The sequence below is a fragment of the Symphodus melops genome (genome assembly GCF_947650265.1).
Source record: "Symphodus melops genome assembly, chromosome: 7".
NCBI lineage: Eukaryota > Metazoa > Chordata > Actinopteri > Labriformes > Labridae > Symphodus > Symphodus melops.
The window spans coordinates 20,735,669-20,761,334 of NC_136697.1; the positions used below are offsets into that span (position 1 = coordinate 20,735,669).

At 39.7% G+C, this 25,666-nt stretch overlaps 1 protein-coding gene across 2 annotated transcripts in view; it reads right to left on the reverse strand.

Annotated features, from left to right (window-relative positions):
• Positions 1 to 3,763: 3,763 nt before the first annotated feature.
• Positions 3,764 to 25,666, reverse strand: part of pde1cb (phosphodiesterase 1C, calmodulin-dependent b) — an 86,776-nt gene continuing 64,873 nt past the window's right edge. For both annotated transcript variants that reach the window (XM_079347696.1, XM_079347697.1), the window contains 15 exons: positions 23,490 to 23,603; positions 21,965 to 22,147; positions 20,253 to 20,319; positions 19,946 to 20,062; positions 19,270 to 19,410; positions 16,767 to 16,867; positions 15,718 to 15,846; positions 14,982 to 15,083; positions 11,007 to 11,127; positions 9,438 to 9,519; positions 8,485 to 8,605; positions 6,683 to 6,858; positions 5,348 to 5,575; positions 4,997 to 5,059; positions 3,764 to 4,854 (listed from right to left, as the gene is read on the reverse strand). In XM_079347696.1, the coding sequence (XP_079203822.1) occupies positions 4,835 to 4,854; positions 4,997 to 5,059; positions 5,348 to 5,575; positions 6,683 to 6,858; positions 8,485 to 8,605; positions 9,438 to 9,519; positions 11,007 to 11,127; positions 14,982 to 15,083; positions 15,718 to 15,846; positions 16,767 to 16,867; positions 19,270 to 19,410; positions 19,946 to 20,062; positions 20,253 to 20,319; positions 21,965 to 22,147; positions 23,490 to 23,603 (1,765 nt within the window). In that variant the 3' untranslated portion in view covers positions 3,764 to 4,834. The remainder of the gene's footprint in view (positions 4,855 to 4,996; positions 5,060 to 5,347; positions 5,576 to 6,682; positions 6,859 to 8,484; positions 8,606 to 9,437; positions 9,520 to 11,006; positions 11,128 to 14,981; positions 15,084 to 15,717; positions 15,847 to 16,766; positions 16,868 to 19,269; positions 19,411 to 19,945; positions 20,063 to 20,252; positions 20,320 to 21,964; positions 22,148 to 23,489; positions 23,604 to 25,666) is intronic.

Genomic DNA, 25,666 nt, shown 5'->3' on the forward strand with positions numbered 1-25,666 from the left:
ATCTTTGAATCTTAAAGACAATATTTTTTCAAAGGTATAATAAGGTCTGAACAACTCCTGTTAACCTACAAACCTACCCCCCCCCCCCCCCCCCCCAAAAAAAAAAGGGCACTTTGCGTGTTTCCACTAATCTGTAATATTCAAAAAATTCCCTGCAACTGCAGTATGATTCTTAAAAAGTACTGTGTATTTTTTTGACTGACATTGCACCAGTATAGAACATGTTACTAACACGCAGAAACAATAAGGGATCAAATTGCTAGACTGAAAAATCCAACTGAAATTGAAAATAAAAAAGACAATGAAAAATCAAATGAATCTCTCACACACATTGGTTTGGTTCAAAATGACAAATATTTGTTTAACGTATGATACTGAGTTCTTGTTAGTTTGATATTCAGACGTGTCTTTTGTTGTACAGCCTGCATGGTAACATTTAATTGATTATGTCCTGTCCTTTAGGAATTTAAAACTAAAAGGAACAAACAGACTCAGTTTGCAGTTTAGTGACTCAGAAAACATCCTAATATGTTAACCTGACGGATCTGTCGTACAGCCTGGCATTAATAAACTAAACTGAGGTGGTATTTGAACTGTCGTTTGATGCTAAAATGGTGCAGTCCTGCTTTGTGCAAGTGAGACATTTAACCAAGATCAGGCCATTCCTTTCATCTATAGATGTACAGAAGGTCATCTACCCTTTCATGTCCACCAAACTCGACCATTAAAAGCAAGTTTATTCCAGCATCAGACTTTACTGACACAAAAAAGATGCAACCAGGCTGTAAAGAGAGGTGAACACATTCAAACGAACCCATGCTGGTCTTCACGTGTTAAGGTTAAGAGGTAAGATTTTAAGATTTGACAGTTGCTAAGTCCTGAACAGTCAGGCTCCCACTAAAATGTCAGCACAGCTCTAATGTAACCACAACATGTCTATTCTGTCCAACAGCCTGACCTCAAGTGTGAGATTACATTTATACAGTTCTACATTATAGCAGTACACAAGAAACATAATAATGTGTTTATAAAAAAATAAGTTTGTGCTGCCTACTCTTAGAGAGCTTTGAACTGAGCTGTTGCCAAGCAACAAAAACATTTAACTGTACATCTGCAGCTTTGTGTATGTCTTTTTTGTGATTAGACAGACAGACAGATAGATAGATAGAGAGATAGATAGATAGATAGATAGATAGATAGATAGATAGATAGATAGATAGATAGATAGATAGATAGATAGATAGATAGATAGAGAGATAGATAGATAGATACCTCTTTGTACAGATTAGGAAATGTACTTTTGTTTTAAATAGTCTACATCACTATTATCGATAAACTATTTTCATGAATGTGATGTTGTAGAAATGAAGACAAGCAGACATGATCTGAGCCCTTTGAGTCCAGATTTATTGATACAGCTGTGCAGTCACAGAGCGTGGTGGCACACGCGGCCGCCTGGCCGGCATGGGACAGTGACACACACAAGCATGCACAAACATGCACACCCACACACACTCTCTTCCAGTCATTCTGTTGTTCAAGGAAGTAGTGGAGGCTTGGCCTGAGGAGTGTAGGCAGTTTGATCACCACACTGTCATGTGTTCAATGGTTTAACCTTTAGGCCAAAATACCAATTACAACTTTAAATTTCCAATTCTGTACGTTATCAGTCTGATGGATTACATTTTACGTTTGAGAAGGTGGAAAATTTGCTCACGTTTAATGATTTTGATTTTATTGATGTTTATTGATGTTTATTGTTTGCAGGGGAGAGAATATATTACCTTCCACTTCATCTTTTAGTTTATCTATCAATCAATCACACACATACACACACCCACACACATTCATGTCATCATCACTCTCATCAATATAGCAGATCACAGTGAGGAGATCAGAAATGCACGTTCAGTGTTTTCAGCTGTTTCACCCACACAAGACATACACATACACACATACAAACTGACTCTTTCTCTCTCTCTCTCTCTCTCTCTCACACACACACACACACACACACACACACACACACACACACACACACGAACACACATTTTAAATCCATCAAACCTCAGCCACTAGAGGAGTTTGAGTTCAGTCATTACAGAGCTATTCAGACTAAACAAATAAACAAAGCATTAAACAAACAAACAACAGAGAATGTGTTCCATAGTAACCATTACAAAACACCATGAATAGAAGTCTTTACATGTCATAAATACAGCTATGTTTCTGATTATTGTTAATATAAATTCTTGTTAAATATTCAGAGAGCAGCCTATTGCAGCAGCAGGTGAAAGATAGAGCAAACTACAAGACTGTACAAGTGTCGGCCTCTTGGTGCAGAACATCTATTCTGCTTAAAGTTTCAGGCAGTTTGTTTCAGGATGCAATGTTTTTTTTTTATTGTATTTAAAATCTAATTTGCTATGACTGTTGTTTTTACAGTTTTCATTTGTCTGACTTCAAAGCTGGTGGATAAAACAAAAACACAAGGAACAAGAAAACCAAAGTGGAGAGACAATAAGAAAAAAAAGAGTCATTACATGTTGAAGACATGATTTGGACATCATTCACAGAGTAAAAAAAAAAAAGGAGCAGCTGGTACAAGAAACAAGAACAAGAGAGCAGCTAAAACAGATTTTCTAAATACAAATAAAAAGAAACATGTCATAATAAATACTTCTTCAACACCAAACTGCTGACTTTGCCCACAGATTTTCTTACAGTTACTAAAATGAAACGAATCATAAGAAGATATTTACTGGTTTCCAGTGAATCAGTACAGATTCAAATGACATCACAACTTTAGTTTTCTTACAGGTGAAAGGTGTAAAATGCACGGTACATATATAGGCACACATTCAGCCAGCCGGCTTTCTTACCACTGACTGTGTTTTTTCGGTAGAAAGTAGCATTTTGTCATAAACTGCTTTATATCGAAGCATGATACCAAATGTCCTGTTGAGATATAAAAATGGGCAAAGTGTGTCAAAACTAAAAAGGTTCAAAAATAAACTCCGGCAGTTTGAAAAAAACCCCAAACCAACATATTTTAGGTGTTAAACTGTAATCATTCAATATTAGAGAAATGTAACAGTGTACATATGAGCAGTTCACTTTTGCATTAAAATAAAATATGCCAAGTCCTTGATCTTGGCACAATATATTTTAGGATCTTTCCCCTCAAAAAAAAAAAAAAAAAAAGTGCACGAATTTAGAGAAAATATATCCATAATTATGGAAATACTGCCAAATTCTTCTTCTAATTTTACATATGAAGTATACACTCAAAGCTGAACCAGCACTGCAGAGGTTCAATATGTTACATATGCTTATAAGCAGTATTTATATCTCCTATACACAACATTACAAGCCTTTAAAAACAGGCAAACCATCAAGAAGCAGAAGGTGTTTGGACTCTTAGACCAGATGCATCACAACAGAAGCATGATGGATTCAACAGTCTAGCATACAAGCATACTGTAAACACGTAGATTTGACCATCACAGCAGCGAACTCACAGGGGAAGCTGCTGTAACATAACCATACTTCAAAATAAAACGTACATTTAGAAGGTTTTCCTCTGACAATGTTAACTCTCTGCTACAGCTTGAATCTATTTAAGAAGGCATCAAGAAGAAGTTTTTTTTCTGACAAACGAAGGACAAACAGCGTTGATATCGGAAACATCTAGAGCAGGGTTCTTACTGGACAGAAACAAGAATGTAACAAACAAAACAAAAAGTAAACAATAAGATGTGTATACATTACAAAAACTGAAAATCATTTATTTGTGTGATATGTTTGAATTGCAAAAAGTTGCATTCTATGTTTTGGAAACATTTTCACTACATTATCTTACATCATATCCATAAAAATATCCACTGGTGGGCTGTGGATTCAGAGGACTTCTACTCCTCTGCAGATCCCTACATATACAAACGTCCATTATATACATTAAGGAGGACAAAAACATACAACTAACAATATGCACGTGGATGTGAGGAACAACAACATATTAGATTGCACAATATATGAGAAAAGCATTTTAAAAAAGTAAACATTGTGAATTGGAAAAAAGAAAAAGGAGCCACAACTGGTTCTTAAGGGACAGGAGCTCCAAACAATGAAACAGAGACACTTGACTCTAGAATGTATTTGTATAAGGAGTACTTGCAAATAACATAGCTGTGCTACAAACCTGTGAGTTAACCCCAGTGCAGCGTGTCTATTATCATAAGCTATGCTGCTTTACATCTATCTGCCAATGCTGTATCTATGTTGTATGGAGTGGGGAGGAAAATAAACTCTTAACCTCATGTCTTTAAATAAGCTTTGTACTAAACTGTCTAAGAGTCGCTAAATCCATTTCAAATGTGCAGACAGAGAGGCAAAGCAGCAAGAAAAGTGGGACAATGGCTACATGTCTGTAGAGGCTGAGTACACATACGACTTACATTAAAGAAGAGCAACATTTTCAGAGTCAGTCCTCCAAAGGCTCCTCTTCTCCCACACCACATTAAGGTCATTGAGACTTTCTGTGAATCGCCATAATCAGTGAGCAGGAGGAGGGGCTAATGCACATGGGTAGAGCCACGCGCTCTGCATACAATAGCATGGGAGTATTAACATGGTGAGAGACAAAAACAGGTTAGTGAAAGAAAACAAACAGCAAGTGAAGGCGTCACTTTCTCTGTGTCCTGTAGAGGGCGTCACAGTTCAACAAATGGCCCTCACATGGTGAGACTCTAGCTTCTCCTGCAAACGTGCAGATTCAGAATGACAGCATCGCCGCAGAGATGCAACAGTGTTGCTCTGATTCTCCACAGTGAGCTTATTCCATCGCTATCTCTGCTTTGGAAAAAACACAAAAAGAAAAGCAAATCATTCATTATCCGATTATACAAAACAATCTGACCAGGAGGAAAACTCCTCCGAGGACGGATTTTTTCTTTTCTGATAAGTCTTCTGATCGAGCGATAAGTAACAAACTCACCATTGTCTCCTTTGTTCTTATCTTCGTCAGCCTCTGGAGATAACGCTCCTTCAGACAGCTCTCCTGAAAAGAGCGTTTATTCGGTCATTTATCGTACGGACTGAGGGACATACTGGATTCTATCCAAACAAGGACATGAAAATCTCAACGCTTCCTCTCGCCTTCATGGAGTTTGTACAAACATCTCCAACTTGACTCACTGAGAAAATATCTAATGAAATGAAAACAGTTCTGAGACAGCACTATTGAAAAATGTACTGCAGCTCTATCACTCACTCAGGTTTGCTGAGTGACCAAACATATATGTCACATCATGTTAAGCTTCTGGGCTACCCCATTAAAAGGATGTACCGTTCTGCAGTGGAGTGTGCGCGGCGCTCCCAGACGGGACTCCTTGCTCTGTTTCCCCTGTGTCTCCCTCGGGTGGTCTGCTGGCCTCTGCTGGCTTGGGTTCCTCCTCCTCCAGTTTGTCTTCCTTTGGTTCAAGCTGTTCAGATTCTGTGTGGACCTCTTGTGGCTCCATAGCCTCCTCCTGCTGGGCTTGCTCCTCCGCTTCCTTTTTAGCTCTCTCCTCTGCTTCTGAGGTCAAATGGAACAATGAGGCAGGTTAACTTTGAAAAGGCATGTACTTTGCAGAACTGCATAATAATATTGAACGTAGTACTATGTGCTGCATACGGAAGTTTCTACGTTTCAGTTCTTGGCATGTGGAAGCAAACAACAGTCCAGCTGATGGCAAACACCACCTTAATGTAGCATCCGCTTCTTTATTTGGGTTTTCATCATTTTGAGGATTGACAAAGATCATTTGCAGTATCTTTGTGTGGCGTGGTCTGATTGTGATTATTTCCCATTATGAGAGCAGTTGTGGTCCATCATTTCGATCTCTAACCCGGTGCTTTGCATTGTGGTAAATAGTTCGCGAGAGAGACTGGTTTGATGCATACTGGAATTTTTTTCTGAATCAGTACACATCCAGGTATCTTTTGCATTTACTCACATTACACATACTACTAGTGTAGTAGGCAGTCTGTGTGTCTATGTGTATGAAGTAGTAGTGTATGATGCAGATTTCTGAAACTTCTCAAGGATTACATTAACAGATTTGTGTAAGTTGGGACTTATTGCCTTTAAAACAGAAGTATGAGCAACCAATCAGAGTAATCTAGATCTTTCAAGTATCCTGTCAGGAGAAAATGCCACTTCTGGCGAGCATGCAGATAAGCTTCCCAATCACTTCAGTTAGTGGACAAGTTGAAACTTCTGACTCTGTTTAACCTTAAAATTAATTTCTACGACCTGCAAATCTGAACTTTGTTCTTATAAACAGTTTCAAACTAAACAACTCAGAATGTACTGTATGCTTATCACTGATATGACTTATAATCCTCTTTAACCTCCTGTTACAAAATGGTACCACCTTAAAAAACTTCACAGTACAATTAATGCGGCTGCTTAGACACAGATACAAGTGTATCCTACCAAATCCCTCTCTACTACAGGTCAGTCAGAATCCTCCTCCGAGGAAGCTAAGAGCATCACAACTCTGTAAGCCAATTTCACACGTTCTGCAGGATTTGTTTGGACAGATCCCTTTTACCAAGGCAATAATGTTCCCTGAGTCCCCAAATCGTCATCATCATTTTACTAAATCATACGTTGTGTTGTATGGACAGTGAACTGTACCTTTAGCAGCTTGTGCTTTCCATCTCTCTCTGTTCTGATAAACCTCTTCGTTCCACAACGCCTTGAAGTTCTTCAGGTCAACTGTCAGCAGAGAGCCTTGTCCCGATGAGCTGCTGTCAGAGCCTATGCTCTTCACGCTGTGCCTCTTGGTCTCCTCTGAGCTAATACTGTTTAGACTGAATGGGAAGTTAAGATGGTTAAGAAATGTAGAAGTGACACAAGACTTAGAGTCTACAGCTCTCTGCAGCTGTACTGAAAAAAGCATCCTTTTGTGTGAGCATGCTAACATGTTCACAATAACAATGCAAATGTGTTCATCTTTAGCAGCTGTTAGCATGCCTACCTTTGCTTATCTGCAGAAAATAAAAAGACCAGCTGAGGATGATTGCAATTCAATCACTTTGAGGCTATTTGTGAATAAACAGAATAATTGAACACACACTTTATTTTTTTGTTTGATGGAGAGTCAGACATCCAGGTATATCATACAAACCGTTTCATTATCATAAAGACCAAAACTTCATGTATTTTGTTGTTATGGCGCAAGCCTTAAGAGTTTGCCGAGATACAATGAGGGGTATCTAAGCCAAATGCTGAAAATTGAAACTAAATAAATGCCAAATTGATGGAGGCAATAAATCCATTGACAATGTTGAGACATTTGAATCAGACACAGCTCCATCTGAAATCAAACTGAACATCCGCATGACCATCTATTCAAAGGCGGTAGGCCTATAGATATATTAACCAGGACTAAAGTGATCCCACAAACCCACAGGCTGACATTGCTGTCCGTACATAATGTTGGTTTAAAAAAACTCCACTAGAGTTCGTATTCTTCCACACTCTGAAGAAGAAAGAAAGAAAGACAGACAGAAGGGTTAACCAGAGACAGAGAGAGCTGATAAAGTTAGAGAAGATTGAAAGCAGCTTTATGCTGTGAAGAAGCAGTCAAAGGAAACACCTGAGCACCCAGGTGTGTGTGAAGACAAGGAGGCTGCACGAGTAGAAACACTATCTGAGATTTCCACATGGATAGCCTCGACTGGAGGCCCACGGAGTGATGCTAATGACTGTCACTGTGGAGGGTGGTATTGATGTGCAGGTGCAGAGCCAGACTCCCAAAGTGCAGCTTTCTTTTCGTGTGAGCTCGGGTGAATATACACAAGTTTCAAAAGAAGTGCAGCTGAAACTTTTTAAATCATTTTTCTCTTGGGAGTTTAATTATTAGTTACACAAGAGCAAGTGGAATGTACTTTCTTATTTGTTTGGTTTCAAAGCCTTGCACATATCGGATTCAGTAAGTGGCTGGAGGAAAAGAACTAAGCCAATTAATTAAGCCAGTGGAGACAAAATCATTTCATTTTGCATCTCCAGAGGCTAATGTGTATGCTGATCCCGCACTGAGGCTCACTGTGGATCAGGGACGGCAGGGTTAGCATCTCTAAAATATCAATTTCAAGGTGTATGGCTCTGCCTGATGAAAGGTGGAGACATTTCCACGCACTGAAATGGATTACCCATGGAGGACTCATCTGCTGTTTTCCATACTTGCATTAGATATGCTGCTATTGCACAGGAGCTGTTGTGGTTTGATCACGTCATTGAGTGAGCAGTTACCCAGAAGGTGTGTAGGGTTGAAAACAGTGAATTTTCCATCCTTGATTGACCAGGCTGGTTGATTTGAATCCGCTCAGACTTACATCCAGTTACATACTTCCTTCTGCTCAGTCGCTCTACTGAGCAGAATCAAACTTTAATTTGCAAATAAGGTCAAATAAGGAGTGAGTGCCACAACTCACCTTGAGCGTCGGAAGCCAGCAAGGCCCGCATGGGAGGCCTCTTCAATGAGCGGCGTGACGATTCGTTCCATCATGTCCGACAGTACAGTGAAGGTTGGCACCACAATGAAGTCTATGAAGCCTGGCGACGGAGATTTTAGAAAGGTCACAACACGACGTCAGTAAATGCATTTAGTCTTGATTTAATTCATTTTTTAACAAAGACCACGCCAAAAACAATCAGTGTAAAGTTGTGATTTATAATCTATAGAGGAAAGAAAATTGGGCCAAAGATATTGCCACAATTTTACATTCAAAAAATCAGTTAAGCAACATGCATAGCCCACAGATGTTAACAATGTCAAACAAGGCAACCTTCATTTCACTCTCAGAGGTGTAACTTTTAAAAGTAGTATTTGCTGTGTGTGTAACATTTCTTTGAACAGTTAGAGGTGCAGCTGCTACAGTACAGATGGAACAATCTAGAAGCTGATAAAAACCCTGATGTGCATTGACCAGGGTACGAACATTCGTGTTTTTATCAGCACACAGCTTTCCCCGAGTGGAAAACAACACAGTTAAATGCTAACATGCTGCTTTGATTTAGCAGTGTGCAAAGTAAGACTAGCATGTTTTAATCTTTTTTTAAAACAACAAAACAGAGGCTGACTGTTCTCATCATCGTGTGATTTCTGACCATGCTTTAAACGGTTGAACTGTTTTTCAGTACATTTTTAGAACAATAAGATGACACAAACTGGGGGGAGAGAGAGAGAGAGGGAGGCTGAATGCCATGAAGGAAAGGAGTAACAAACTCTGGGCCGCCGCTTCAAGAACTACAGAACTTTTGTACATTGGAAACAAAAACAACCACTAAGCTATAACCAAATTAAACTCATGCTGGAGCTAAGTAGAGTTGTATATTCAACCAGGAATGCAGCACTTTGCAGGTGATGTGTAAAGTAGGCACTCACCGATCTGGGACTGTGCAACCATTGTGGACTTTCTATCGCAGAGCGGAGAGAACGGCAGGCCGAGCTCGGATTCTTTGTCCCCCTGAAAATACAGCAGTGACCTCAATCAGAACTATTTTCAGATTTTGGCTACCAGCAAACCCCCCCCCCCCATCTTACAAACACAACTGACAGAATCTCATAAACACACCCACAGTACCCGCTTGCACACCAACAACCAACTTCTATCAGCGTGCTTTTGGATTTGTCTGCCCCCTTCGCCCCGAGTGCTTTTGGGCCAGAAATGTGTTTCATTTTCTCCTCTGATTTGTCACAAACAGATGAGATGTGGAGTCGGGAGGCAATGTTCTCTGGAGAAGCTATTTATCGGCAATTCATATGCTGAGAGACAAAGGCCTGGTGAAAGCAGCAACAATAACAATAGCACCCATAATGAGAACAATGTGGATTAATAATGGAAGAGATGAAAGCAATGCAGCACCAGTTAAACGTCTGTCTTTCATGTTGTCATTTACAAATACACAAATGATTATCTATAACACATGCATTGTTTTATCAAAGTGATAATGTTCTCCATTTTAATCTGCAGCGATGCTTTGTCATGTCATCATTTTTGAACTCGACAGAGAGCACAGTGTCTGCAATTAAACTTATGAATAGGACTGAATATCTCTCTTGTGTGAAGTGTTTTAAAGGGTAGAGTTGCGGCTAAGCACTGTATTTAAACAATCATTCATTGATGATCATGAGCTTAGTCTTGGTCTTATTCTGTTTGAAAGAAACACATGGTAGTTCAATCCTAAAAGCATCTGTACCAAAGGGTCGGATTACAGCAGTTAAAGTTTTCTTTAAAAAGAAAAGAGAAAAAAAAGAATCAACTCGACCACACATCAAGTGTTTCATCTTTTAGCGATCCCGGGAAATCCAAAAAAAAAGAAAAAAAGAAAAAGAATCAATTCCTCCGAGACTTAACAGCTGCTCCAGCAGAGTGCATTATTTTCACATAGCAGGGAAAGCACAGTTAAAATGTCAAGGTCAGGATTGGACTTTGGATCATAACTTTTCAGCTGACTTATTCAAAAGGTGATGGAAAAAAAATCTGAAGATCCCCAAAAACTGCATCGACAGAAATGGAGATAGGATATATAGATGAAGTACAGCTCCTAGAATGCTTCCCTGCATTTCTTCTGGTTTTCCAGTTGAAGCCCCCTAACACTCAAAACTAAGTGGGTCCATCTTTAATCTTTTTTCTTCTTCATTGCTTTCTCGCGCACTTATAGGGGAAACATCAGATAATTTCAATGTTGAGTCTCATTGCTTTGTATACTGTATATATCTTTTTATTTTACAGGGACAGTGCATATTGAAAAAAACATTCCAGTAAATATGCCAGAGTCATTTAAAAAGGCTAATTTTCCCCTGTTGTCCCTAGCCACATTATATCAAAGGCTCCCTAAAAACAAAAAAAACATTTCTAAAAACTACAAATAGGCATATCATGACAGTAATAAAGCAGGTAAGGACCTCAAATATTCATTGAAGTAGGCTCTCATGTTTTATTCCACTCACCTGCCTGAAGAACTCCTCCAGCAGGGAGGTTGTCCAGCGATGGTGCAGGTCCCAGCTTTTGGCCGGGTGGCTGATGTCTGCCGTGTGCAGCAGCAGGGACAAAGCTTTGGGCTTGTCGATGCTGCAAAAGAAAGAATATAAGAAATGAATAAGTATATGTATGAACGGAGCATCCTTTCAATCACACATCCTTTTTTTCAGTTCCTCTCTTAATAAGATTGAAATCAAGTTTGATTTCTTTTATTTAACAATATTGCGTTAAACCCTTTAACATTTGTGCCATAATCATTAAAGCAGTTACTCAATGTTTTTTTTTGTTTTCCCTTAGTTTATTTAAGGTATAACCACAGATTTTAGGGTTAAAACACCTTGTAAACATTCGGCCCTAATCCTGCTTATTCAATTCCTGGCATGGACTGCACTGTGAGCCAAACAAAGATTCCAGACATATCTGCAACAAGGACACTGGAAAATGTAATTCGCACAAGGAATACAAGAAATTCTCTAAGACCTTGAGTGTCCCTGAAGACAGCGAGGTCAATCATAGAAACATGTGGCACAGCTGCAGATATGTCCTTAGCAATCTGTCCATAAGAAATTGGCTTTCTCTTCAAGAACATCGATAAAAATCACAACCAAAAAAACCCATCACTTTTATAAATATGTCCTGTACATGTTTTGAATATTACCAGTACTGCCCATCCAGGGTTGTTGTCCTGGTTTTACCTTGTCTTTGGGACTTCTATGAGCATGGCTATTGCTTTAAGATAGATAAATCCTGTCAGTGCAAAGTATGTAATCATGTGAACCAGATAAAGATATCAAGATATTGAAGAGGGGCATGAGATTTTAAATAAGATGCTCACTGGTGCAAAACAGCGGGCTGATTAAACTATCACCACTGCTGCAGGCTGCTGATATGCAAAATGCATAGAACATAGATCTGTATTGAAATGTTTGAATGCACAACAAATTGTGTGCAGGTCTGCTTGAATTTCCCTTGGGATCAATAAAGTATCTATCTATCTATCTATCTATCTATCTATCTATCTATCTATCTATCTATCTATCTATCTATCTATCTATCTATCTATCTATCTATCTATCTATCTATCTATCTATCTATCTATCTATCTATCTATCTATCTATCTATCATTTATTCCTAAAGGAAGAGGCTGATCAACAAACACAATGAAAAGATGGAACTATGTTTGTTTTCTGAATTCTGAAACCTTAGCCCTCAAACCAACAGGTTTCAACTGTTCACTAAAATGTATTACTTTATTTGTATGTGCTTTATTTAGCCTTATTAAGTTCTTTCCTAATGAAAAGTCAAAGTCAATGCAGTCGCATGTTAAAAACACATTTAATTCACAAATCATCACATAGGAAGTAAAGTAGAGGGGCACACAGGCAAAAGTTAGACATTTTTATTGAAATGTTTCGATTAAGCAGCAACATGCTCTCTTCAAAAGGTTGGAAAGATTATTTAAAACTACCACTTAAACATACAGTGGTATAGTCCCTTTTTCAGGGTCGATTTGAAGTGTTGTATTATCACACTTTTGGTCCGGAGTATTTCCAAACCCAGGAAACCACAGAATTTGTGTTTGATTTGATAAGGAAACATGTCATCCTGTGTTACAGTGTGGCAACTTAATGTGGTTTTGGTCACATTTATGCTCTATAGCACAAAAGTCAATACTAATTATTGTATTTTTGAAAGCATTTTTTTTCTTTGCCTACAATGATACATCTTTTCTGTGCTCTGATGGCACTAAATGTGCACTCCATGTGTCAAACTGGTGAATTAAAATACATACCCCTCCTCAAATGCTCATCAAACAGATGTTGAAATACACCAAGACATTTATTAGCAAGTGCATAAAAAACACAAAATTATGAGCTGTAAAAAAAGAAGATAAACAGCTCCATACAAAAAGTGCGAAAAATAAAACCTCTTCCATCAAAAGGTCTCCATTACGCTAATCGGTTTTCTCTACTGGAGCTCAGTGTGAAGACGCTTCATTTCACCTCATCAGACATCGCCGGTGTCTGAGATATCACCTGATAACCGTATCAAAATATCATCTTTAATGGACCGAAGCATGAACTATCAGACACAGAGTGGTATGGAAAATAGATACGCGAAAAGACAACACACTCAACCACATTGTCGCACAGAGCTACACGCACACACACCGCAAAAGGTTAAACAGAGGTCAGGACGACTGGCTCAAATTTCCCCTCATTCATTTGCGGCAGATTGGGTCTTAAAGTGCGCTCTAAGCAGGCCTGGGGACACACTGGTTTGAATTACTGCACATTAGAGTCTATTCAGCGTTACAGCTTCCTGCAGACTGCGACCTCTCCTTCAAGTGTATACTTTGCTGTATCGTACCTTGATGATTACCTTCCAGCCAGCACTCTGTGAGGTGTATATAGCATGCTGTTGTTGATTCATACATCTATTACCAGGATGGAACTTATCACCGTATCACTGCCTTTCCAGCATTTCTCTGGTCGTGACTCGTGACGTTCACTGTGTATTATCCCATTGAAAAGAATAACCTGAAGGTCAAAGACTTTTCAATCGTATCAGCTACATGTGCAGTGGTGACTCATCCCTTCATGAGCTCTCTTTTGTTTCTGTTAGCAAGCTGCAGTTCTGTCTGTGCACGTAGAGCCTACCCAGTTACACAGCACGCCCAAAGACAGCTCTTAGACGCCGCTCTTTTATTGTCCAGGTGTTCCAGTCACACGCTTTACGATCAGTTAAAAATGTAATACTCGTGAATAAAACTTCTCAAGTAGTTGTGGTGAGGTCAGTAACTTTAGTTGGGCAATGGTATGGAAAAAAACCCACCTTTTTCTGTCCAACGAGATTGGTTTCATGTAATATTCATGCTATTTTTGTTCCGTGGGACAAAAGCTCAACTACAGAGTGCCCCAAAATGCTGAATAAACAAGTGCCAAAGACATTAAAACACAAATCGACTATCATTTGTTGCATTTCTCACTGCAAATGCTCAACCTGCCTCTGAAAGCAACCTCAGAACATGAATGTGCCTTCGGAGCCACAGGTACAGATGAAACCAAAGTGCACCACTGTTCTCCGTCTTAAACACATCGTGTGTAAATTCTGCAGCCAGGGGGCCAGAATCAAAATAATCACAAAATATGTCACTGAGGCGAGGAGTTTACTGTGTGGCAATCTGAAGGTTTAAGCTGTGTTTTGTGGTCACGAGAACTCACCTACTCGAATGCGGAGTGTATACTGATACTACTGTTTATTAGATTTTGGGCAATTCGAGGTAGTCGGAGACTTGTCTTCTTATTTCTTCATGATACAGCGACAGTCAAGCACATTTGGCACTTTCAATTTGGTTTCTTTGGAAAGGCATTTAGAGGTATCTGTAGCTGCTATAGAAGACGAGGTCAGATTAAAAACAATGAAACAATTAACAGTTTGTTAAGAGCTAATATATTCTTGCTGTAGTAGCTTACAATGTTCCAGAAAAACCTGCCAACAACATTTCTACCACGGGCTGTTTTGTTCGGTGTGGTGTGTTAATAAATTCACCATGCTAAATCTGGTGTGACTGGTAGAACAGAAACACAGAGTATCCACTGTTTGTGCCTTAGAGGGCCTTCTGTACTACATTACTGTATACCTGTGTACCTGTGCTGTTTCATTCATGACCTTTGTTACAAATTTGAAACAAAACACTGTATTTTTTATACAGGGAGCTAACAACACCAGAGCAACAGATACCATCCTTTGTTTGTTTGGAAATGTCTGTTTGATATGAACAGTAATGTTTGTTCTATCCACTTCGAGTGCACCCTTCAGGGCAGGGTTAATTGAGTTGTAAACAGCGGGTGTTGAGCAAACGAGTCAGGGCTAATGAGGATGTAAATTGTTGGAGCAAAGACAGGAGTATGAACAGCAGTTAAACAGAAAAGTGACTGACCCCTCTGGTTGTTGCAGGAAGTTCTTCATAGCCTTCACCTGCTGGAAGTGACACGACATATCTGTGGCCAGCACCATCTCCACCACCAGAGCCCGCAGCTCTCTGGATGAAGACAAACAAGAGGAAAACATGTGCTATATGCTGCATGATGAACTTTCAAAGGTAAAGTCAAAGGCAACATGTCCGATGTGTCCTTGGGCAAGACACTTCACTCTGAATTGTTACGTCAGTGGCGTATGAATGTGTATGCGGGTCGCTGCTCTTGCGGTCGACCGCTTGATGCTTCTCTGTGCCTTTGAATTGACGCAGGGGGGATAAATAAAGTTTAATAAAAATAAAATCCACTTATTATGGAAGTCAAATAAAGTAAGTGAAGGCAGCCATCAGTTTTATTTTTAAAGTTATTTATAGAGTCATGTACTTTGACATGGTGGAGCAAGTGCTGAAAGAAACTGGGTTGCCTTCTCCTTAAATGTATTATAACATGTAAGAGGTCTGTTTATCACAAAGTTCTTTGACCTTTGAGGAAATCCAACTTCACGCGGCCTAATTTTTGTGTAGAAAATCATAGAAACGGCAACTTTAGGCTTTGAAATTTGATAAACTTGTAAACTGAGGAACTGCTTGGTTTCTACTTGTCTCGCCTGTCTCTGTTCTCCACTTCATCTCTGAGTTTCATTTCCCTCTGCTGTCCCCCAGCTATTTCATTGTCTGCCTTAGTTCCTGTCTATCTGACCTCCAGTCATCCTTGGAGAGGTTGTACAGGATGTTCATCTCGTCGTCATCCTGCAGAAGCCGGTACGCTGCGCTGACATGGTGACTCTCCAGCACTGAGCGGTCATTGTACAGGATGGCGGTGTCTGACCTGTCAAAGAGGAAGCAAAGTTGTCATCTCTAATTGGTATTTTATGGACACACAGGCAAACAAAGAATTAATTAAAGATGAGAGATGTTAATGAAAAAAGGTGTCACAAAATGATTAACAAGAAGGAGTCCAGACCAGGAGTTCCTTCCTTTATTTCACCTCTCTGCCTGCGGTATCTCCAATGTAAACTGGTTTTTATAATAAAATATGTAGAAAAAAGGGTTCAGCACCTACCAGGGAAACCAAACAACAATCAGTTCATGTTGCTTATAAAATCGTTCTTGGCCTGCTTACAAAGACATTACTCATGCCAAATTCTGACGAGCTAAAAATGTGGGAAAAATGTACAAGCTCTTATCTATTTGTTTGAATCTAAGCTGGAGCCCTGTCAAAAGGACGAATGACCAAAATATGGAAGTTGGTCTGGTAGCTGGAGTGACGCAAGTGGACTTCCTGAGGGCTGCCGAGGTGCCCTTGAGAAAAGCAACAAACCCCCAATAGCTCTGATGCGCTCCCTGTGTAGCAGTGCGTAGCAGCCCCACTCTGCCATCTCTTCACTAATGCAGGCCCAGGTTGTATTTCCTTTTACAAAAAAAGCATCCTGACAGGGAAGTAAATAATGAAAAAATGAATTAAACAGTGTATTAAAAGTTCAACTTTCTGAACTGAAGGGAATTTGGACTTTTTCTATAAAGTTAAGAAACTTTTTGAGGAATATCTTCAGTAAAAGGTGTTGTAACTTTCTTTCTGTCCAGTCTAAGTTCTCAGGAGAATTCAGTTTGATTTGGATTCCTTTCCCGCCCAAGTGTTATTACTGCACTGCAGGCGATCTCAGTGTCAATGTAAAGGCCCCTTGCAGCAAATGAAAGAATTGATCCTGTGAGTTTGTGCCATGCATTTTTGATTCTATCATCCATTACCTTGTCTGGATGTGGAAGTTGTTTGTGGTCCCTGTGTGCTCGTAATCGTGCACCGCTGCCGCAAAGATCATGGCAAAGATCTCCAGCTCGGTCAACCAGTGCTGTCGGAAAAGGTGGACAAAAAGAAAGGAGAGGTTAGGTGTTATGAATAAAAGAAGGATAGAGGATATTAAAAAGTATACAGTATCGAGAATGGTGTTGAGGAGGGAATGCAACAAGATGGAAAAGAGGAAAGGAGAATGTAGTTAATGCAACAGAGAAGGGACTAGACAGAAAAGAGAGAGAAGACAAATGAGGGACCAGAGAGCGGAAATAAGGGGAAAGCTGCAAGCGGTTTGTCACTTCAAAAAGATGTAGAGAGGAAAAGTGAAATAAAGGATAGCAAGAGAAGTATTTGGCATGAGAAGAGATTATAGTCAGGGATGAAAGAGCATAAATTGAGAGGAGAAGATCGAGAAAAGGTCAGCATATCAAAATGGAAACTTCAGATAGGACAAGCTCTATTAGATTCATATTTTAAACTGTCAGTTTGAAACTCCCTCTTCACTCGTTCCCTCCCAGACAGCCTTTAGAGTCTGGTTTGTCACTGTTGCCACATTAAAATGAAAAAAGTCATGTTCTCTGTAATAGTATTAAATGTACTGTTGTCGCAAGGGGAGAATACACATCACAAATCATACTTAAGCTCTTTAAATCAAGTTTAAACCTTTTCCAGGCACGACTCCCGACGACAGCAAAAAAAGAAGAAGCAGCAGCATCTCTTAAAGGATAACTTGTGAGTTTGAAAAAACTGTTTCACTTTCTGCAGAAAAAGGAATGTCAGCTTTGCACAAAGACTGTAAAAACGGAGAGGCAGCTAGCCTGGCTATACCGGCAAGCCCATACAACTGTTAAAATGTAAAAGCACAGTATATCAGTCTTGATACTTAGATTTACACACATTAAACAAACAACCCTCTGAGTAAAATGTGAGCTAAAAAAAATCTATGCTGAATATATTTTACTTTTAGACAGATCTGCTTTTCCTCCCATTGTTCCAAATAAGTATGCTAAGCTAAGCTAACTGTTGGTTATGGCATAAAATGGACAATTTTCGACTTGAATCAATTGACCTCTATAGTCATTAACTACTGAGCCCACAACCATTTTTACATGGAGATTTAGAGTCATCTAGATCAGAGATGGTTTTGCCAACTTCACTGAGAATCATCACAGAGTGTGAAGGAGCCGCCCACATGGGCTCTTTGATAAAGCTCTGCAAAGATTGCAGCCTGTTGTGTTGTTGATCCTGCATTTTCTTTGTTTACGGCTTAATATAGAAAAGTAAGATGCCTCCCATCCATAACTTCTTAAAGAGTAATATCATCACCTATTGCAATGTTTTAACCTGTACATCCCCATACGTAGAGGGGATGAGATCTGTGTTTTCTGAACTATCGGCTTGAAAGTGAATACACTTTATTTTGTTCTATTGCGAAACTTGTATTTTATCATCTTAGCTGCCACATAGCCACCTAAACCTAAAGATCAAGTTGACAGTTAATGTGAAGAAGTGAATAAAACGGATTGAATGTCTGTGTGTTTGCTTCTATTTGTGGGTGTTGATGTTACATCTGTGAGTGTATGCAGCATCCACACACCTGTGAGTGGGCACTTCCTCTGAGACGTGCACTCAAGTACACTGAGTGGGGATTTAGCCCAGGAAGCCAAGTCGATATTGGTGACTAATCAACAGTGGGGGATGGGGGACTCATTAAGCATGGGTGGGTGGGGGGGCAGGATGGCTGATCCATCCTTCAGAATGTTTGCCTCATGGGGCTGGCTTTATGAATGACCTGATGATTGTTGATTTAATGGAGTCTGGAGGGCCTGTGAAATGATAGATGCTGTTCTCCTGCTCTCCCAGGAGCCCGAGGTTCTAGCAGTAATGTGGTTTACTCCGCAAGGCACTGCCCACAGAAACGCACCATGTCGACAGCTGTCACAGCCACCTTATTAAGGTGATTAAATAAAAACACTGGAAGCGGAGGCAGCTGGCTGGTAAGGGACTTTGAACTCGGCTGTAGCAAAACTACAGTTTTTCCTTGTTTTGTGAAATGGATTTAGCAACAGAAATGCCCCGAAGTCATGCTGGTGGGAAGTAGAGAAATACAGGTCACCAGACGGAAAACGAACAAAAGCGACACAAAGCAAATTAAGTTAAATTATGGCAATGAGGAAAAAAAAGAAAATCTGAAACCATTAACAGGTATCACATTTTGTCATATATACAGTACATATTCTTGGAAATATTTGTTTATTTTCTGAAAAATGCCTTGAGAATAAATAATAAATAAAGGACCAAAGCTGAAAATAGGTGGGCAAACGACTGACAGAGATGTTTTGGATACAATGTGGACAGATGTGCCTTAATTTGAGAGATATATAAGTTACAGATGGAACCAACCCAACATTTATATTTTTTACTGCTTTTTGTATGTTTTTGTAAGGACGTCCTACTCACCACCATGCCAGTCTTGAGTAGCAGGTAATGTACAGTCTGTGTGACATCAGCCGCATGCATCAGGTTGTGATATGGGTTTTTATGTTTGCTGTATCCCACTTCTAGGGCCTCCACGAATGACACCACCGCAGAGATCGGGATCTGATGGCATGAAAAACAACAGGATATGACTGTAAGCTAAAAAAAAACACCCAAAACAGTAAGAAACTTCTTGAAGCTATCAGGTCTCATTTAAATGATGGGTTCACATCATTTCAATCCATGCACATTCCCCTCAGCATCTGAAATTGATGTTATAACACTGTGAACACTATAGTCCCCTGCGGACATAGATTACATATTCATGCTAGCTTCATTGCCCATGTCATTTACTCTTCGATGCAGTCACTTCAAGTGGAGTGTCCTCAGCTATGTGACATTGTGGAAAATGAGCGCCACAAGCATCAAATGAGTTGTCTAACCTCCCTCATAATTCAGCCATAGTGGAAATCCAACAACACTGTCTCACTCTTAAGAGGCAGAGGAGTGCGTGTGCTTACTTCCATCAAAACATGGAAACGAAGGGGCGTTGTGAAGGTCGTGAAGGTACTGTGTATGATTAGCTTCTCCTTGTATTAATGACACAAACAAAAGGCAAAGCAGTGACCAGCAGCACGATATATTCTTGTGGCTTTACCTTGAAGCGGCTAATGAGGTCATATCTTGTAAGCAACTCGTAGAATATGAATTTAAGTGCGTGATCCCCGCTGGCTTCATTAAGAGCGAAGACATCAAAGGACCACCTGTCCACATTCTGTGTGAGGAAGAAAAATATCAAATCAATCAATGTTCTCTTAAACAATCCCCTCCTCTTCTGCAACACAAGCAACAAACCTAAAGGTTGGTGGTGCTGCAGGTCAGTTCCTGGACAATAGTGTGTGCATGTGTGTGCAAAGTTATTATTTCATATCTGGGTAAGTGTGTGGACATGTGCACGTTAATACCTTAAGCACAGATATGACAGTGGGGGGGTAGCTGAGTCCCACCATATTGGAGGTGCGTCGGTACATCCTGTGTAGAAGAGATAAAAACATCAAATGCAGAACGCCGCTGAGTGCAAACACCAGAGGTTCCTATAGCGGCCCCAAACCACAGCACTGGAAGATCCCCCACCAAGAGTCTTTTTAAACCTTCAAATCAACACACTCAGTATGAAATTGTGTGGAAAGGTTGGGTAGAGGAAAGACTTAAGCACCTTCAGGTTTGTTTTTATTTCTCATGGAAAAGGGTTTTAGGCTCTCCTGAATATGAGGAATAGTATTTAGAGTAATTTACCAACATGCAAACCGGCTGTGTAATTCTCCATGTCCTACGTGTCATTTGAAAGGTAGAGAAGTCACACTTTGATTTTCATCCTCCCATTCCCAAGCTTCCGTCATTGTGTATATCTGAAAACAGACTACCCTCTGCAACTGCAGATTAAGAGAGATTACAGCTCACATGATGGAGGCATATTGGCTTGAACAAATGCATGTTGCATGTTGGTGTGTGATAAAGCACAGCCTGGGAGAGGGAGCTGTTTGCAACTCCCTGAATGATTGTGCTTAGCTAGGCTTGCCAAGGCTGTAGAGACGAGACGAATGATCAACGCAGGTGAGTGACTCAGAAAGGACAAATACATTTTTCCTACAGATTGACTGTTCAGACGGACTCAGCTGTGGAGCTTCAGTGTTTTAAAACGTCTTCTAGCTTCACTTTAATTCACTTTGTAAGCAGACTGCTTCAACACAATACAAAAACAACAACAACTCACTTCGAACATTCATTTTTACACGACTACATCACGACTATGACTCTGTACTCTGTATTTGATCATCATTAACTTTGTTTTTTTTTTGTATTACTGAAGTTTCCACTTCTATAAAATGATTATGATGGCATTATCGTGGTCATTATAAACAGCAAATAGGTCCCACTTAAAACTTCAGACACTTTATGAAATGATGCTGAGTAAACCATCAGTGCTGCTACTAACAACTGCTCTCATAATGAATTCAGCTGCCTATTGTTTTATTTATACATTTTTTTGTTTTACTCAGAAAATAATAAAGATATCCATCACAATACAACCAGGTAATGTCATAAAATGTTACAATTATTAAATAAAAGTCCAAAATGTGTGCCTAATTCTAAGTTATTGGCAAAAACCTTTCATTTATTTATGTCTTTAATTTAAATTGACTAAATTACAAGATCAGAGCTAATTGTCTTTAAATCATTTTCTGAATCAACAAAATGTTGCAGATAAAACCTACATAGGCAATAAGAAGGTGTTTTGATTACCAGTGTGTTGACTGTGCTGGATTGTTTAAAACTGTTGATAAACAGTATATACGTTCACATTTGCGTAAAAAGAACACAGTTAAAGGCTAAGCATATTAATATCCAAAATCTTTATTATGCTTGTATCCTACATGCAGATCTGCTGCATTAGAACATGCTGGAATAATGTGGCTTTCCTTTTGTAATAGGAGGTCAAACTAAAGACGTTGAAAGCATTGCTCCAGGCTACACTTGTTTAGGTTGACCAATGAATGATCGAACCTCAGTGGAGGAAAGATAAAGGTGACAGTCCCTCTGAATTATTTAACATCATTGGCAGTTTTCCTAGTTGTGGCTGTGGCCGTGTGCTTATGCATCACAGACACCAGTTTACCTCTCCACAAATATGCCAGCCTGGACGGCATGGACGATGCTGCGGAAGCGAGGTTTCTCCTCATTGCGTCGCAGCATCAGGCCCATCTGGCGTGTGAAGGTGGAGGCCAGCCAGTCCCGCACTTCTGAGGGCACCGACTCAGACTGGATGTCACTGAGCTCATCTTCTGTGTCCACCAAACGCCTGAAAGAAAGAAGCAATGAAAGTTCCAAGACGGACACTTAGAACAGAAACTAATGGAGGGAACACAGAGTGATGCAGACTATTTATCCTGGCTCTACTTCTACAAGGGAAAAAAACAAAATCCCGGCACTGCCCGTCAAATAATATCACCTCTTATGTAAGATAGAAATACCCCGGCCTCTTGGAACACCATGACAGGAGTGTTTTGAATCCAATTGTGTGATATCATTCTCTGCAGTGACCCTGCTGTGTTGACATGTTCGGGGGATCAAGAGCAAAGCTTGTTGGTCTCCACCCTCTCAACTGAAAACAAGCTCTTATGGCAGAGAGAAAGCATTCACATCCCACTGATAATCTCGCTGCTACGTGGATTCTGCACTGGGTAGTTCATCATCCTTCATCCACAAGTGGTCATGCCATCGCCAGGCCTAATCTGCCTGGATCTAGATGACGAGAAGGTTTATATAATTTCATAAGCCTGCTCATATGTCCAATTCTGGACCTGTATTCCACCATTAACATGCATTGACCTAATCTGTTCCCTGGCCTTAACCAAACCTTTGCAATGTTTATTTGCAAATACAAAAATCTTTCTGTGATCTGGACTTTAACAGTAACAGATCAAAGAAAACTACCCACAATCCCCACTGGGGAAAGAAGTGCTTAGTTTTTTTTTTTTTTTTAAAGCTATGATCAGGAATGTTTACTTTGCGTAGATGTTTGCTGCAATGTGGCAATGTGATACATCCCATCATTTCACTAATCCTGTTCTCAAAAAATCCTATCCCATGTCCATTAAAGCTGCAAACCTTCCAGTCACTGTCAAACCCTGCACTGTAAACAAAGGCTGTTTCTGCAGCGTGCTGTAAAGGGCTGAGACAATAAAAATAAACGAGTAGAAATCTTATACATGACGTTTTCACATGCTTGTGTGAGTAAAAGGACAGTGTATTTATTATCATCCAATGAGTTGTTTGTGGAATATGAGTCTGATTTAACTGAAGCTGTAAACAACCGTTACAAAGGAAAATTAACAATACTCGGGTCTAAAAGTAGATGAACGTAGGTTGCTGAACATCTTCAGCACATGTATCTAAGTGTTAAGAGTTATGGAAGTGTTAGCTCTGTTATATTAGTTATACATGTAGTACATCATCCATCATAATGATGTGAGACTCTGTAACAGAGAACAAAGACTAAATGGTTCACTTGAAACTAAGAGCACGAGCACAGGTCAATTACTATACTAATGATAGTCATCCATTTTCTGCTGCTCTGTTGTTCACAATAAATGAACCGTGTCAGTACCTGGTTCCACTGAATGAAGCTCCTGTTTTCTTACCTCGTCTCCTCGATGTAAACCGATTCCAGCACTGAAGCTGCATACTCCAGGTTTTTCTTGAGGTCAGTGAGCGAAGCCTCTCCTCTCTCCAGTTGTTTCACCAGACATCTTAATCTAAAACAGAGAGTCGACAGTCATTTAACAAATGGAATTACTCCCCTGCTACGTCCACATGATAAATTAATTGCAACCGGTATTGGATTAACAAGGTTCGGGTTTCCTGCTGCACTATAGGCAACTTTATTATTTTTTTCCTGTGAAAAAACAAACCTGTGTGCTTCGTCTAAAAAGAAAGTGGAAAGGATATAACTTTATTGATCCCCGATGGGGAAATTCGGGAGTGGGAGCAGCAAAGAAATACAACCTGACCAATAAACATAATTGAACTAAGGTTTCAATAGGAGGCAACAGAAAAGCAGATAAAACTGTCCCTTTACTTTAAAGGACGGATGGACGGATGAATTCATTACGTACTCCTTCTTGTTCGTGCTCTGATGTGAGTCTGATTTAAAAAAAAAAATTTCCTTTTCAAATAACCTCAATGGAATTGGCACCATCCAGTCTGCCCTTTCCACAGCAGACGTTCTGACTTTTAAAACAAAGGTGTAATAACAATAAAGAAGTCTCCATTGACGCTATTAGTTCCACCTTTGCTTTCCCTGCTTTGAGAGGTCAAAATGTCTCCGATTTCAAAGGTCTTTCACTCTGAATCCTACAGACCTTTGACGTGTGGAGGCAGTGCTCAGTCTCATTTGCATCAAGTTGGCTCTTTTTTTAATGAAAAAAAATACATTTTTTTTCATTTTCTATCACAATCTTAAATGGAAAAAAACCCCTTTAATATAGCAGCTTTGGCTGCTCCTCTTATGACTTTTGTCACCATCAAACATTGTTTTATTAGATTTGCTGCAGAACTCGGTTACTGTTCGCCCTTGACAGGTTCAAAACTCATGAAGATAAAACAAATCTAAAAAAGTAATATATGTTTCTTGGAGGCATAATTTGTATGCTGTTGCTGCTTTGAGTGTCGCCATTTAAACATTTGCTGGAAGAAGTCTATTTTATAATGGGTTATACGTTTTGAAGTGTGTTATGTCCAACATGTAACTTAACCATGTAGCCAAAGTTTAACTTTACACAAGATTATCTTTCCTTTTCAGTGTTGTTGTTTGTTTGTCTCTATCCTTCACCTTTCTTGTTGCTTCTTCCTCTATTCCACCATCCAACACACTTTCAGCAGAGGGCTGCTCAACAGGAGCCGGGTTCTGTTTAAGGTTCCCACCTGTTAAAAGCTTGTTTTTTCTTGCAACTGTATTTTGCATAATGATGCTTCGTGCTGAGCTCATGATGGATTAATGTTGGTTCTTTGTAAAAAAAAAAAAAAAAACTGTACAAAAGAGTGAGGACTTTTATTGTTCAATACTAGTTGTGCATAGAGGTCAACTTTACAGTATTTGAAATATCCTCACCCCCTCACACATGCCCACTAAAAATAGCATTAAAGAGAAGAGCAACTTAATTTCTGCACAGTGCAAGCTCTTGCAGAATACCACCTGCTGCTGTGCTGGAGGTCACACGGTGAATGCCCACAGAGGCTACGCTTGTTGATGAATTATTAAGCAGAGAGGTGGGAGAGTGAGGGTTTCCGATGCTCTCATTGATTACAGTCACTGGATGTGGCTGCATTACTAAACAAAGTAAAGCCTTCAAACCCTCTTTGTGAACTAAGGAGGAAAGATATTGCTATATAATATTCATGAATGTATTTTGACCCTTTTTGTTCTTTTGAATGGCCAAAGTTAGAGTTATGCCTGTGTGTGTAAAGAACTTGAACTACCTTCCAGACTTATGCCAGAAATGTCGGGTGAGATGCTTCAAATATTTAAAGCAGATCCACATGGTAAACACTTTTTCGCTCAAATATTTCCTGTGTCAATGGACGGATTCTTCTCTGTCTTTATTCACACTGACTTTAAGACATGCATGTGACAGATCAATGTTTCCAACCCTTCATGATGGATGCACCCAAATAATCCACACAACCATGTGTTGATATGAAGAGTCAGTCCAAGATTTAATAGCTTTGTGACACTTACATGACTGGTCTGCAGCCCTACTGAGAACCACACGTCTGTACAAACCCTCTTGGAGATCTACTTATAGAAAATATTTCTCTC